The sequence below is a fragment of the Otolemur garnettii genome, unplaced genomic scaffold, assembly GCF_000181295.1.
Source record: "Otolemur garnettii isolate 467f Iridium unplaced genomic scaffold, OtoGar3 scaffold00019, whole genome shotgun sequence".
Taxonomy (NCBI): domain Eukaryota; kingdom Metazoa; phylum Chordata; class Mammalia; order Primates; family Galagidae; genus Otolemur; species Otolemur garnettii.
This window is the reverse complement of record NW_003852414.1, coordinates 10,153,222-10,168,837: the sequence shown is the minus strand read 5'-3', so window position 1 is coordinate 10,168,837 and position 15,616 is coordinate 10,153,222. Positions and strand designations below refer to the sequence as shown.

The 15,616-nt window shown below is 44.5% G+C and overlaps 1 protein-coding gene across 10 annotated transcripts in view; it reads left to right on the top strand.

Moving 5' to 3' along the window:
• KIAA1217 (KIAA1217 ortholog) overlaps window positions 1-15,371 on the top strand; it is a 328,697-nt gene extending 313,326 nt beyond the window's left edge. For 3 of the 10 annotated variants that reach the window (XM_023511442.1, XM_023511439.1, XM_023511444.1), the window contains 8 exons: window positions 1,291-1,454; window positions 2,427-2,591; window positions 6,532-6,651; window positions 9,965-10,000; window positions 10,150-10,227; window positions 10,339-11,946; window positions 12,423-12,545; window positions 13,463-15,179. In XM_023511442.1, the coding sequence (XP_023367210.1) occupies window positions 1,291-1,454; window positions 2,427-2,591; window positions 6,532-6,651; window positions 9,965-10,000; window positions 10,150-10,227; window positions 10,339-11,946; window positions 12,423-12,545; window positions 13,463-13,960 (2,792 nt within the window). In that variant the 3' untranslated portion in view covers window positions 13,961-15,179. Of the gene's footprint in view, window positions 1-1,290; window positions 1,455-2,426; window positions 2,592-6,531; window positions 6,652-9,964; window positions 10,001-10,149; window positions 10,228-10,338; window positions 11,947-12,422; window positions 12,546-13,462 lie in introns of all 10 variants that reach the window. The other 7 variants (XM_023511446.1, XM_023511445.1, XR_002772475.1 and 4 more) reach the window with 6 other exon arrangements.
• The last annotated feature ends 245 nt before the right edge of the window (window positions 15,372-15,616 follow it).

The following is a 15,616-nucleotide window of genomic DNA, read 5'->3' as shown; positions in this document are numbered from 1 at the left end:
CAACTCCTGGGCTCAAGCGAGTCTCCTGCCTCAGCCTCCCAAGTAGCTGGGACCACAGGCGCCCACCACAATGCCTGGCTATTTTTTGGTTGCAGTCGTCATTGTTGTTTGGCAGGCCTGGGTTGGATTCGAACCCGCCACCTTGGGTGTATGTGGCTGGAGCCTTAGCCACTTGAGCCACAGGCGCTGAGCCGAATGGCTGGTTCTAATGTTCCAATAGCCCCCTGGTGCAGTGTTGATCCAGGGGAGAAGTATGGCTGTGTGGTTGAGCTTTAAGTAAGGGAGGCCTTATTCTATGTCCTGGGGGAAGCTTGAGCAGATACCTGCATCTCCTAACTTCAGTGTTAACACTGTTTATACTTCTCTTATTTTTATATTTGTCGCCTCCTTTTATGAGCAAAGACTCTCTTCCAACCCCATAACCATGACCAAAAACCATCTGCTGTTTGTCTGGCTTTATTTGTTGCCATTTCATCTCTCTGGCCCTCTGGTGGACACATTTGCTTTAATAGTCACCTGCGCAAATCCCTCTTGTTGAAGCTATTTTTTTCAGATTGGGGTGATGAAGGCTTTGCAAGCTGTGGGCTCTGAATTTGCCTGTAGACTCTGATTTTTCATCTTTCCAAGTAATACTCAGCTTTTCTACATAACAAGAAATTTGTTTAATAATAATAGCTACTACTTTGCATAGTATTTATGATAAGCCCAGTGCTCTATGTAAGTCATTTAATCCTCCCAATAGACCAATGTAAAGATATTTTTGAAAGGATATTCATATATTATACCCACTTTGCAGATGAAAACACTGAGACAGAAAAAGTTTAAGTAATTGGTGCAGAGTGTTTTTTAATTAATCATTTTATTTTATTTTATTTTGCGACAGGATCTCACTCACTATCTCACCCTGAATAGAGTGCCATGACATCATAGCTCACAACAAACCTCAAACTCTTGGGCTCAAGTGATCCTCTTGCCTCTGCCTCCCAAGTTGCTGGGACTATAGGCGCCCACCACTATGCCACTAAACCTAAAAATAGGTTTTCTATTTTTAGTAGAGACAGGGTTTCACTCTTGCTCAGGCTGGTTTCAAACTCCTGAGCTCAAGCAATCCCTCGGCCTCCCAGTGTGCTAGGATCGATTACAGGTGTGAGCCACCACACCCACCAATACAGAGGGTTTTTTTTGATTTTGGAGATAATAGAGAATTTTGAGGTCAGATTTCAGTGAGTTTATTTCAGTGAGTTTACTGGACTTTCTAGATTATTTTAGTGATGACGTATTGTTTTCCAGAAGACTCTTCAAATTCAGAACAAGACATGGACAAGCTGGGAGGAAAGTCACCCCCGCCTCCTCCCCCACCCCCTCGGCGAAGCTACCTGCCAGGATCAGGGCTCACCACCACGAGGTCGGGCGATGTGGTCTACACCGGCAGAAAGGAGCCCACCGCCACTAAGGTCTGATGGGTCTATTAGGTTTCCAGGTGGCTATTTCCTAAAATGTCAGGGTTTCAGGCAACTGTCTGTGTCCTCAGTTAGTTCTTGAGAGAGGGCTGAAGAGTCCCATGGGCTGGACAGTCCTCCACATCCTTTTGTAGTTGGTATGCTAAGTTCTGATAGGTAGATTGGTGGGAGTTCCCTCCTCCCCAGGTGTGAGCAAGCTCTTGGGACAGAGCTAAGTGGGCAGCACTGAGATGGGGGCCTATGGCCCTGCCCTTGTCCTTTTTCCCTAGCAAAGCCAGATTTCTAACTAACTAACAGCTTAAGCCCTGAGGAACTGGTTTGTGGGTTCAGTCGATGCCCTTGAACATGGTTCTCTCTGTCCAAACATAAAAGTATCAAGGCAGAGAAGAAAAATGTGACTCTACCCTGCTAGACCTCCAGGAGCGGCTCAGCACAGACTGGGAAGTGCCGGCCAATGTCACTGGACTAGACGCTGCAGCGTGCTTCATCCTGACTTGACTTTTAGCTGTGACAATGTGAAATGCAAATCACGAGCTGCTTCCCAAGCAGGGGGAGGCGAAAGGAAAATTGTCTAACAAAGGTGACAGAGACAAGCCGGCACGGTTCTGGGAGTTTTTATAGAAAAATGTTCAGTGGGCTTTAGATTCCACTTAACTAGGCAGGTTTTATCTTTTATGTTAAATGCAAAATACAGTTTCCAAGGAGCTGTCAATAGGGGAGGGCCTTTCCTGAAGGGACTGAGGTCGGGGAGTTACAAGTACATCATAACTCATCAATCCATTCACCAAAATGACAGTTTGTGCAAACAAAACCCAAATTAAGTGCAAGAAGGGAGAACAGCTTTTCAGCTGTCTTATCAGCTAACAGCAAGGAAGCCAGGCTCCTAGGCGTCATGTCACCTGTCCCCCTGCTTTGCTGGCACCTGGGAGGTGTTAGGCCAATGTCTGTGGTTTGAATCTCCCATAGGCAAGCAGTGAGGATGCCGGACCAAGCCCACAGACCAGAGCCAGTAAAGGTCCAGCAGAGGAGCCTGCTTCAGCCTGGACCTCGTCCCCACCGCCTGTCACTACCTCCTCAAAGAACGAGGAGGAGGAAGAGGAAGAAGGAGAGAAAATAATGGCTGAACTGCAGGTATGTGGAAGGGGTGATGGATACTGGCCCTGGCAGTTCCATGGGGGACTTCTCACAGACTTGTCAGCTAAAGAGAACTGGCACAGGGCCCCATGGAAACTGCATCTTCTGGTCTTGGCCTCAGCACACTTTTTAAGGCATGTGCAAAGAATGACCATCTCACAATACAACTCAAGAAGGCTTACACGCTTTCCTATACAATTTACTTCCTTTCCTTCAGTCTTAATAGTCTGTGCTCCAAGAAAGCAATTAAGATGGGAATTAGAATACTGGCCATTGTCTTGGTAAGGACTGATCAAATCACACCTTAGGGGGGTTTGTGCTCTTCAGCTTTACCACTGACAGTGACCTTGAATCATGGACCCAAAGCCAATGACCGACCTCCGATAGTTCATACTAAGTTCCAGCTCAGTGTCGATGTCATCTTTTCAGATACTCTGAGAGGCTAAATGATTTTGCTTTCCATTTCGCCTATGGGAGAAACAATAACTTTATTAGTTTTAGGTAACTTTATTTTTTAACTAACTGACACAGTCTACTCATAAGATAAAGGACAGGGTACTGATCCCACATTCAGATCATAGAATGCCCTCTGTTTATGTTCTAAGGTCTTATCTAATCAGAGACATGTACACAATTCCTATACCAAAGTCTATTTGTAGAGTACAATTACCCTCTCAGTATCTATAGAGAGATTGGTTCAAGGACCTTCCTCAGATACCAAAATCCACAGTTACTCAAATCCCTGATATAAAAAGGCATGGTATTTGCATCTGACCTGTGCACATCCTCCTGTATAAGTCATCTATCTATCACTTATAATGCCCAATGCACTATAAATACTATGCAAATAGTTATTATACTCTGTCATTTAAAGAATAATGACAAGGAACAAAGTCTTCTCATGTCTAGTAAGGATGCAGTTTTTTTCCTGAATATTTTTCTTCTGATGCTGATGGAATCCGTGGATGTGGAAGCCGTAGATACAGAGGGCCAACTCTGTTTCATTTGACTCACAGTATTATAGGATTTTTCCATTAATCAAATAAACCACAAATGCCCTGGGGTCCCAAAGCATGTTGCCGTTTCTAACCATGTGTCAATGCTTTTTGTGCAACCCCCTGAATTCGCCTTCTTCACTTGGAGTAGGGAGAAGTTTGAAACCACACCATTTTCACTGCATTCGGTCTACTGTGGTTTCCATGGTGATAAGGACCAAAATTGAGCAGCTTGGCTGGTTGGAAAACAGGGCTGCTGGCTGCTTTGTCACACGCCTGGGGCCTTTCCAGCCCCGCTAAAACTCTCAGACTGGCCTGGGAGGTCCCTTTGACAAATCAGACTGTTTAGAGGTTTTTAGAATGGTTAGAGAATCTTGTTGTTGTTGCAATTTGACTGGGGCCAGGTTTGAACCTGCCACCCTCGGTATATAGAGCCAGTGTGCCGCCCTACTCACTGAGCCACAGGTGCCGCCCATGGTTGGAGAATCTTATAGGAACTATAGAATTTCTAGGCTTTTTGAATAATCCGATACTAGCCCTCGAAGAGAAGTAATATATTTATCACAGCTGCTCACAGCCCACCACTTGAGGATATTTCCCTCCATTGAAATTTAAATCTCTGATGCCATCTCCCATAGGACCGCTTTGTAAAGGATGGAGAATCTGCTTCTAGCAATTTTATCTGTGGTTAGATAATAGTTGTGAATGAAGTACTCTAATCCTAACTGATCCAAACCCTGTTAGCCTCCTGCTGGGATAAAGACCCATCAATGGGCTCGGCGCCTATAGCTCAACCGGCTAAGGCGCCAGCCACGTACACCTAAGGTGGCAGGTTCAAATCCCCAGCCCGGACCCGCCAAACAACAATGACGGCTGCAACCAAAAAATAGCCGGGCGTTGTGGCGGGCGCCTGTGGTCCCAGCTACTTGGGAGGCGGAGGCAGGAGACTCGCTTGAGCCCAGGAATTGGAGGTTGCTGTGAGCTGTAATGCCACAGCACTCTACCCAGGGGGACAGCTTGAGGCTCTGTCTCAAAAAAAAAAAAAAAAAAAAACATCAATGACGGCCAGTGGCCAGGCTGGTTCCTTTGCCTGTAAGAGCAGTCATGGAGCAACTTTATGTGATCGCCAGGCATCTGAAATCCAGGGCCTACCAGTCCAAAGGAGAAGGCCTTGGTAGAAGTTGAAGTAAGCAGATGGCCCAAACATTTCCAGGGCAAGGTAGGACTAGCATGTCTAAGGAAGTAGCTAGTAAGGGGGCCAGGGACAGCAGAGAACAAGCAGAGTCATGGAAGAAAAGGCCAGAGAAGGCCCTTAGCCATGAGCTAATTCAGATTTTAGGACCAGTGCTAAAGTGTACCCTTAGGGAGGACATGCATTACTCTTTCTGCCTATGGAGTTATTTCCAAATGACAACATTTGACGTCAGAAAAGTACTAGGAAATTATTTAAGATGATTTGTTTAAATTAATGAGTTTTAATAATTTAATTTTTAATTTAATTTTTTTTTTTTTGAGACAGTCTCACTCTGCCACTCAGGCTAGAGTGCCATGGCATCACAGCTCACAGCAACCTCAATCTCTTGGGCTTAGTCTATTTTCTTGCCCCCAGCCCAGCAACTGGGACTACAGGCACCTGACACAACACCTGGCTAGTTTTTCTAATTTTTAATGGAAATGGGTTCTCGCTCTTTCTCAGGCTAGTTTCCAACTCCTGAGCTCATGGGATCCTTTTGCCTTGGCCTCCCAAAGTGCTAGGATTACAGGCATGAGCTACCATGCCTGGCCAGTTATGGATACCAGTGATATCCATAAACTTGGTCCCCTGGGTTATCTGTCTCTCCTGCTCTTGTGATCATCCTGTCTGGACACTCTCTGGATGCCTGCTTCCCTCTCTGCTGGCACACACAGTCTATCTTTGGCTGAGGACCGGCCTCCCTGACACAGGGTTCATGTGAGCAGCTGTTGTCTATCGTCAATGATCGTCAGTTTTCAGTGACAGATCTCTAGGGCCCAGGCAGCTTCTAGGCCACTCAGAATCACGCAGATGCCAAGGAGCATCGATTTATTCTAAATGAGCCTCCGAACACAGCCGTACCTGTTACTATAACAGAGAATGGATTGATAAGGATTACTTTTATTTTAAGGTTTACTGTGTTTAAAATATCTTGTGAGGCTCGGCGCCTATAGCTCAACCGGCTAAGGCGCCAGCCACGTACACCTAAGGTGGCGGGTTCGAATCCAGCCCAGGCCCGCCAAACAACGATGACGTCTGCAACCAAAAAATAGCCAGGCGTTGTGGCGGGTGCCTGTGGTCCCAGCTACTTGGGAGGCGGAGGCAGGAGACTCGCTTGAGCCCAGGAGTTGGAGGTTGCTGTGAGCTATAATGCCATGGCACTCTACCCAGGGGGACAGCTTGAGGCTCCGTCTCAAAAAAAAAAAAAAAAAAAAAAAAAAATCTTGTGAGCTGTAAAATTTTAATAAAACTCTTGGGAAAAAGAAAGAGAGAAATGGAAAGATGGCTTTTTGTTTTAATTCAACATTTAAGTCAACATTTTTAAAAGGTCAAAGCAAGAAGCCGTACTAAGTAAAAATCAGGTTCATCCCAGACAAGAAGAGAGAGGGCTCCTTTTCATGGATCTGTCCATTTCATCTGCAAAGTAAGCAGATGGCCCAACCTTTCCCAGGGCAAGTTAGGACCAGCATGTCTAAGGGACAGCATGGCCTAAGAAAGCAAGGAAGTCTTGGTTCCAGGCTCAGCCCCCAAGCCAGCTTTGCCAACACGAGGTTCAAGGAGAGAGGAATTTCAGGGTGCTGCCTCCCTGGCGTGAGCCTCTGTGCAAGACTTGGGGTTGGGGTCCCCAGGCCTCTGGATCCTGCCTGTCTCCTTCCTTTCTCCTGGGTACACTAAGATCACTGTTAACCTCAGTATTTTAATTCCTCAGGCATTCCAGAAGTGTTCTTTTATGGATGTAAATTCAAACAGTCACGCTGAGCAGTCCCGGGCTGACAGTCACCTTAAAGACACTAGGCCGGGCACCACAGTCCCACCCAAGGAGAAGAAGGTAAAGTGGCAATTCCACACGTGCCACATGGCTGGGCAGTCCTCCTTCCTTGCTCTGACACTAACACGGCTCTTTTGGCTTGAACTTCATGCCCCTTCTCTCTATTTTTCCATCTCTCTCTTTTTTTAACAAATGGAGACACAGATGTAGGTTCAGGTCAGAGGTATCTGGCTCAGCTTTTCAGAGCAAACACCATGCTCTTGCATACAGTATACAATAGTAAATGCAAAATTTAAACAATATCATCCCAAACTAAACTCTATTCACCTTTCAAGATTTTCTAGAACAACTCTAGGAAAAAAATAGAAATAGCAACCAAATATATAGCATTTTTTAGAATTTTTACTGTGTTTTCTAGACAAAAAACAAACAAAAAACACCTATGTTCAAAATAGGTAAACCTTAGATTTGGGGAAGAAAAGGCCAGCAGGAGATACCTGCTGTATACACAGTAACCTCCTAGAGGTTGCATAATATTTGCACATATGTCTAAGAATGCTAATCAGAATTTTTGCAAAGTATTACCAATGTTTTAAAGTGTACCTTTCAAGATAGATAGAGTAGCATGTTTCTAATGTTAAAATATATTTGTGACTTCAAGAAAAGATGTCCAGGCTCTAAAACAAAGTCCACTATCAGCAAAGAGCCCCTGCCAAGGAGGCCAACCTGTTTCTCCCTGAGCCCTGGAGGAGCCCTTGTGTGAACTGTTGGCCACATAACTGGCATATACATTCATAGGAAGAAGGGAAATCTCGCCCTGTACCAAGGGAGAAAACAGTTAGATTATCATTGATAAACCTTCCTCATAAAGAAAACCACCTACTAATTTGAATTGAACCCAACCCATGAAATCACATCAGAAATATATTGATGATTCGGTATGTGGAATTTGCTTACGTGACCTTATTTAAATGAGTTCGTGGAAGGCCTGGCACAGCATCTGGGGACCAATGTGACCAATTCTGTCTAGAACCCTGACTTTGTCAACTTGGAATTTCTTGAAGATCTCTCTGGAGACAATCATTGTCAAATTTTTCTAATTCACTAGAAAATTACGTGAGATTTCTTCCCCTCAAGTTACAAATCTGTATCCCATTGATTTAATTTATCTCAATCTTGGGTCCATCAGATAATAAGCTGGTCTTTATTGAGTGCCCAACACTGCATCTAGTCACAGGCATGTTTTCTGGATAATACTCAGTAGATTGACTTCATAATAACCACAAGTTATTAAAATGTTATATCTTAACCATTTTTCTTCTGTCATGAAGCTCTAACCTAATTCTTGACTTTTATGCAATTTTCCTGTCTCTCATTTTTGTTTATTGTCTATATGCATAGTAAGTGTGCTTCTCTCGTTGTCTAAACAATTCAAATCTCAGAGCCTATTAACAGATATTAAAGAGGCTTAGTTACCTTTACTGCAGAGTCTTAACCATCTACTTCTAAGACTTAAGAAATCATTATGAGTTGACTTGACAATGTGAGCAAGTTCATGCACTTGCTTTGCCACAATTCATTCTTTCTTTCTATCCCAGTGATAAAAAAGGATATTGGTCTTGATCAGTTTTAAAATACATTAATTGCAGGGGGACATTTGAAATATTTAAGAATTGAATGGCACAGGCCCTGAACAACCAGAACAGACACTAGCCCTAACCCCCAGTAAATGAACCAGCAGAACAACCATCATGCGTGTGTCTCCTTTAAGTCACATGCCAATTCCTTCTTTGATGGACAGGGTTAATTCGCACTTGGTTCCTACCTAGCATGATATGCTAACTCCATGTTTGGAGTTGACACCTTAGGCTGAAACCTCATTTATTTTTCTTCTTTAAAACTTTTTCCTCAATGTGCTAATTGTTCTCTATTTTAAATTTAAAATTCCACAATAGAAGTTATGTAGGTCATCTGCAGCTGAATCATTGCACTTGTCTGGTAGGTTGACCAGGAGTGAGCAGAAGTTAAACAGGAGGTATTTGGAGGCTAATGGACCTCGTAACTTGCTCAGTATTTCCATCTGATCAACCCTGACTTTGTGTGATATTTTCCTTGAGTGTAAATAAACACTCATTCTTTTTTTTTTTTAACCAGAGTCTCACTCTGTCGCCCTGGGTAGAGTGCCATCGTGTCATCATAGCTCTCATCAACCTCACACTCTTGGGCTTGAGCAATCCTCTTGCCTCAGCCTCCCAAGTAGCTGGGATTACAGGCATATGCCACTATGCCCAGCTAGTTTTTCTATTTTTACTCGAGACAAGGTCTCGCTCTTGCTCAGGCTGGTCTTGAACTCCTGAGCCAAGCAATTTACCCACCTTGGCCTCCCAAAGTGCTAGGATTACAGACGTGAGCCACTGCACCTGGCCATACTCATTCCAGTTTAACTAGAGCAGTAGGATTGCTCTGAGTTGACTTTGGCTCAACCTGGGTAATTGTGCTTTATGGCATCATTGCTTTAATCAAGCAGCCTTCATGGGAATTGTTCTATCTTACGGCAATCAGTCACTTTTCCCTCTTGGGCTTCTGAAACAAGAAGGAAGGGCAGTATGTGCCAGAACGGGCAAGGCATGCTAGCGGCAGTGCTGGGGCTGATCCACCTGTGCTGGGAAACGCCACACATGCAGGTGAACCACTTTAAACACCTGGGTCCTTATTTTGGGGTCCTTCAGTCCTGCATCTTGGTGTATCTTCATTCTGTCTCTGAAAATACAGAGAGGGAAGGCACAGAATCATGATGTCACAGTACCGTTTTAGCCTCGAATATCCGCTTTGTCAACGGTTAAGGTTATATGGTGACAGCATTGTCACCAAAATTTTAGATTTGCTCGCCATGGCTATTGTGACACTTCATGCTTGCAGTACAAACTGCAAAGACATTTTTGATACATCATTTGATCAAGGGAAAATAATGTGTTTTCCATGCCAAAGTCCCATACCTAACAACCACTGCAGATACTCTTAGAGGACAATTTCCAGAAAAGAAGCCAAAGTGAGACTGAAATAACTAGCTGTAAGAAAAACTAAAAATCTCCTAGTTTAGTTATAAGCAAGAAAACCGAGGCCCATAGGAGTGAAATGACTTACCTACAGTAACACAGTTAGTGGCAGATCTGTATTAGTATCAAAACCTGCTGGCGCATCCATTGTGCTTTGTGGTTTTAGATTCTGCTCAGCTCACAACCCCATGTTGAAAGGAGAACCGTGTTGACACAGAATCTGTCCCTTTGTTCTCTTAACTGCTCCCCCTCCCCCACAAAATTTGAAACACTTGAAGTATTTTGCTAATTGAGATTTTCATCTTGTGCAAACACAGGGCATTTTTGGAAGTTGGAGAACAAAGCAATCCAAGGTAAACAGTTAGAGGCTTTGAATTGTGTGTCACGGATGTGTTTGTTCCGCATGTCTTGGAAACGTTCATTAAAGGCACCATTTAGTGGTAGTCCACTGTGGGGAGGGGATGTGGCTTGTGGAGTAACATGTCCTACACTGTTCTACCAGAATTTGGAATTTTTCCACGAAGATGTACGGAAATCTGATGTCGACTATGAAAATGGCCCCCACATGGAATCCCGCAAGGTGAGTTCAACCCATCTGTGTTCTGGCCGATACCACACAAATTAATCACCTTCTTCTGCGAGATCCTTTTCTGATTGAATGTGTGTGGTTTCCCTCCATTCTCCTTCTCAGGTTACCACAGGGGCTCTCAGACCTAGTGACCCTACTAAGTGGGAAAGAAGAATGGAAAGTAGTTTTTCTGATGCATCAAGAACATCAGAATATAAAGCCAACACCATAATGAAGGAAGATTCTGTATCCAGTATGAATTTACTCAGAGACAGTGGAAACTATTCCCAGAAAAATGTGCCTAAGGCCAATGTCAGTCTCTCTGGCATTAGTCCCTTAGAAGATGAAATGAACCAGGGGCCTAAAGTCTCGGGACTGCAGCACCCTCTACCCAGCACTGAAAATCAGAAGGTGAATTATGGAAGGACAAAAGAAACAGATCTCCAGGGACATGAGGAGGCAGACAAGTGTCACCTCCCCTCTCCTGCTAGAGTGACGGAGTTCACTGTTCACGATGTCAGTCGTGACACCAAAACACAAGATCACGCGGTTCCCGTGACAGATTTGAGCCAAGTGATTCTAAGACCCAAGGGGGCTAAGCAAGCTAACGTGAGCCCTAGTGAGGATGGAGAATCAAGTCCAAGTTCTCCCACTGAAGAAAGTGCGGCCGCCGACAACATTGCCTTCATGATTACCAAAACGGCTGTCCAAGTTCTCTCCAGCGGGGAGGTTCGAGATATAGTGAGCCAAAAGGGAGAGGATGTACAGACGGTAAATATTGATGTAAAAAAAGAGAGGACCTCCCAGCAAGAAGGGCCTGACAATGAAGAGCCAGTCGTGTGTCTAGACAAGAAGCCGGTGATCATTATTTTCGACGAGCCCATGGACATCCGGTCTGCCTATAAGAGACTTTCCACTATATTTGAGGAATGTGATGAGGAATTAGAGAAAATGATGACAGAGGAAAAGATAGACGAGGAAGAAGAGGAGGAAAACGGTGACCCTGGGGTCCAGAACAACGCTCCCCAAACGTCTCATAGGAAGGTTCCCTTGGACAGTCTTAGAACAGGAGAACAGGCGGAAACAGAATCGCAGCCACACTCCCTGATGGCCGAGCGCAAAACCCCAGGAATGAGTAAAACCGACCTGGGCAGGTTCAGCCAGGCGGATCCTCCCAGCGCAGAAAACAAGGGGGACGATGGGACCGATGACCAGTTTGAAAGCCCCAAGAAAAAGTTTAAATTCAGATTCCCTAAGAAGCAACTCGCAGCCCTCACTCAGGCCATTCGCACAGGAACCAAAACGGGGAAGAAGACGCTGCAGGTGGTGGTGTACGAGGAGGAGGAAGAGGATGGTACTTTGAAGCAGCACAAGGAGGCCAGGCGCTTTGAAATCGCTCGGTCTCAACCCGAAGGTGTGGCTAAGAGTGTGGCTGGGAGAGAAGGGCAGCCTGGTCTCGAGGGCACAGCTCAGATTTCAAGAACTGATGAAATTAGAAAAAATACCTACAGAACGTTGGACAGTCTGGAACAGACCATTAAACAGCTGGAAAACACCATCAGCGAAATGAGCCCCAAAGCCCTGGTTGAGACCTCCTGTTTTTCCGACAGAGATTCCGTTGCAAGCTCATCCCTCATAGCCCCAGAGGCACCTCCCCGACCCTTGCTAGTTCCGGACGAAGCCCCCACTGCCCTAGGGCCCCCCACGTCAATAACTACAGCTTCACGTAAGGTATCTTGGCCTGGTGGAGAAATAATAAAAAATAAAAACCAAGCCAGCTGCTTTCTTAAATCTGCCATAATCACCATTAGCAAAAGGTGTCTTGTGATTTAATCGCTTTCTCTGAGGTGGCGCGTGATACCCTCTCCTCATCCTCTGTTCCCCACACCTCCCAAACACCCTCTAGACGCCTAACCGCTCGTTGATTCTGTGGTTTACCTCTGTTGCTGATCGGTGTTGGGTCAACGCAAGGATGCTATGGAGATGATTGCTCTGACACTCACATTAAAATCCGTTTGATCAGTAGTGAGCAGTTTGATTCTGTTTGATTCTTCCGATTAACCCCAGTTGGTGTCTCCTAGATCTGTTCTGCATGTAGAGCTGTGGCTTCTCACCCCGAGCTTCTCTGCGCACACTGAGGCAGCCTGGGGGAATCACCCACTCATGCATTCTCCTTCTCTTTCCCTTCTCCCCGGTCCTTCCCGCAGGGCCCCAGTGGGACCCCGCAGACAAGCAGGATGCCCATCCCCATGAGCACCAAGAATAGACCCGGAAGCCTGGACAAAGCTGGCAAGCCGTCCAAACTTCAGGATCCCCGCCAATATCGTCAGGTAGTTTTACCTTAAACCCAATTTTGGATGGACGCTATTTCAGTTAAGAGACAAGTCACTGACTCAGTTTATGCCAAATATCGTGGGTTTTTTTTATTTGTTTGTTTGTTTGTTTGTTTTGTAAGATACGTTTGGTTTATGTAGCCAGCCTGGATCTGGGGGCATGAAGAAAGTCCTAAAAACCTTTGTTAAACTTCTCACCACGCTTCTGCATGCTCGCAATAAAACATCTTTTACTTTGTGACTCCAAATTTTAACTGTTAACACATGGTGCCAGGCCAGTTGACTTTTCTTTGGTGACTGTAATGCTTCCTCCCAACACCTTGGGAAAGAGACAGACCAACCTGTTGTTGAACTGCCCTTAAAGCCACCAGTACTAACGTCTGTGTTGACCGCGTTCCGTTAGCGCTCGTTAATCCATCGCAAGGCCGGGCCCCCACCCCAGTAACCTCCCTGGCGCTCGGAAAATGATAGAATGATGCAACTGTTCTCGCAAATAACTTATTCCTTTTCTCTTGTTCTATCCTTTGCTATGTAGGTGGGGGGTTTCTACTAGGTTCAGTACAGCTGCGGTCCCCAAACCCTGGGCTGTGGACCAGCACATGGCCTGTTAGAAACCAGGTTGCAGAGCAGGGGGTGAGTGGCAGGTGAGCGAGCAAAGCTTTATCTGCACTTACAGCCGCTCCCATCCCACCTCTATCCACGGAAATATTGTCTTCTGTGAAACCAGTCCCCAGTGCCAAAAAAAGATTGGGGACCGCTGCAGTACAGCACAACAAGACTTAGCTCAGGCCTTGAACTGTTTTGTTGTTTTTCTTTTATTTAATTATTCTCAGGAGGGCTGTGTTGCCAGGCCCTGTGGGTCGATCATGTTGCCGGCTTTCTGACGAACTGTCTCCCGCCATCTTTGTTTGCAGGCTAATGGAAGTGCTAAGAAAGCTGGTGGGGAATATAAACCTACTTCCCCCTCCTTACCTGCTTCTAAGATTCCAGCCCTTTCTCCCAGCTCTGGGAAAAGCAGCTCTCTGCCCTCTTCTGCTGGTGACAGCCCTAACCTCCCTAATCCACCTGCTACTAAACCGTCAATTCCTTCTAACCCTCTCAGCTCCCAAACAGGACGACCCGCTCACTCTGCCTCCCTCATCCCTTCTGTTCCTAATGGCTCCTTAAAGTTTCAGAGCCCCACTCACACAGGGAAAGGTCATCACCTTTCATGCTCACTGCAGACTCAAAATGGCCGAGCCGTCCCTCCTTCCTCCGCCTCCTCTTCCCCTCCCTCCCCTGCCTCCCCCACCTCCCTGAACCAAGGTGCCAAGGGCGTCAGAACCATCCACACTCCTAGCCTCACCAGCTACAAGGCACAGAATGGAAGTTCAAGCAAAGCCACCCCGCCCACTGCAAAGGAAACCTCTTAAAGGCCAAATCCCATTAGGCACAAGTTGGAGTTACCTTAAAAGGAAAAAAAAAATGTTTTAGCAGCCTGCAACAACTGTTTTCACAAGAGAATGTAACATATTGCTGTGTTGTGTGAGGCTTCACGCTAAGTATGTGCTAAATACTGGATTAATAGATTGCAGTCAAACTTGTTTGTTTTATTTTTTTACCTTGTTGCTGTTGTAACCACATAGTGTTTACTGTCTATATCCAATATCTATTGAAGTGCAGTAAGCATGTGTTCCAAACAGAGAGTGTGGTGAGAGAGAGAGACTGGTGTGTGGGAGACGGGAACATTGTATTCAGCATGTAAAACCTGTACGATTACCAGAACTTTAGTATGTTTTGTATAAAAATATTTTTCATTACGGAGACTAGAAGTGAGCAGAGAAATACACAAGTGTGACTATACAAATTGTAAAACAGATACTATAATATTTCCTTTTATTTTAGTGTTATTTAGATTTATTACAGATTTCTATTTTTGTCAAAACTTCATGGTTTCTTTCAAGATCTTTTTTGCCAAAACATTTTGATACTGTAGCATTGTACATTTGAAAGTAGCGTGCTAGACTATAAGCCAATGAACTTCTGCACAGACCAACAGGGGGCGTGTGTAGAAGGCAATTTATCAAATCTATTGCACTGCCATGAAAAGGTATGTATAATAATTTGCTAGCCCAAGCAAGCTTATTTTCTTTGCTTGCATTTTTTTTCTTTCTTCCTTCCTTTCCTTCTTTCTTTCTTTTTTGTTTTTCTTCTTCTTCTTTTTTTTTTTTTTTTAACATATCAAGGTTCTCAAGTTGTTTTCTTTGCAATCTCTAACCCCTTCTTTGGTTTTCTGAGACCTGGTAACCCACGTTCTTGCATTGTGGATTTTAAAATGTACACTTCTGTACGGTTCTGTAAACTGTTAACCTTTGTAAATATATAAATACAAATAGACATTAAAATACTGTATGTGACAGCACATAGGGTAGTTTTCCCACACCAAAGTTAATTTCTATGCATGCTTTAAAAGTATATATCAGGATGGGCAGAAAGGGGACTGACTCTCCATACATTTTTAAAAAGCCACAAGTTTGCACAGTTAGAGTGTTTTTGTAAATAAATGTATTTGTATAACACAGTCATGTAATATACAAAACTATAAGCAGAGACTTTGCAAAACTAAAAATAAAATAAAGGGCTGCATGCTTACTATTTTTTTGTACCGCGTCACTATAACTACTTCCTAGTCAAAGAATAAAATGTAACCGTTCCCAAGTTAAATGTTGTTGGCTTTAAGGGATGTAACTACCCACGTCCATTCCGATGACACTACTCTTCTAAAAGCTCTGGGTGATTATGGATGAGTTGCTAATAAATGAATTGCAAGTGTGGTGCCTTGGATGTGACCTTCTGACTCATTGCTCTGTGGCTTAGAAAAGCAAAAGCTGGATACAGAGTTTCTGCTCTCATGTACCAGGGGCTGTTGTTATTTTCTTTCTTTTTAAAACATTTCTAGTAGACATAAAGTGGAAATAAAATGTCTTTATCACTAGGGCTTTTTCTTTTCTTTTCTTTTTTTAGTCTTTGTTCTCAGTTTTTGTTCTTGTTTTTGTTTGTGTTTGAAACAGAGTCTCGGCTCGGCGCCT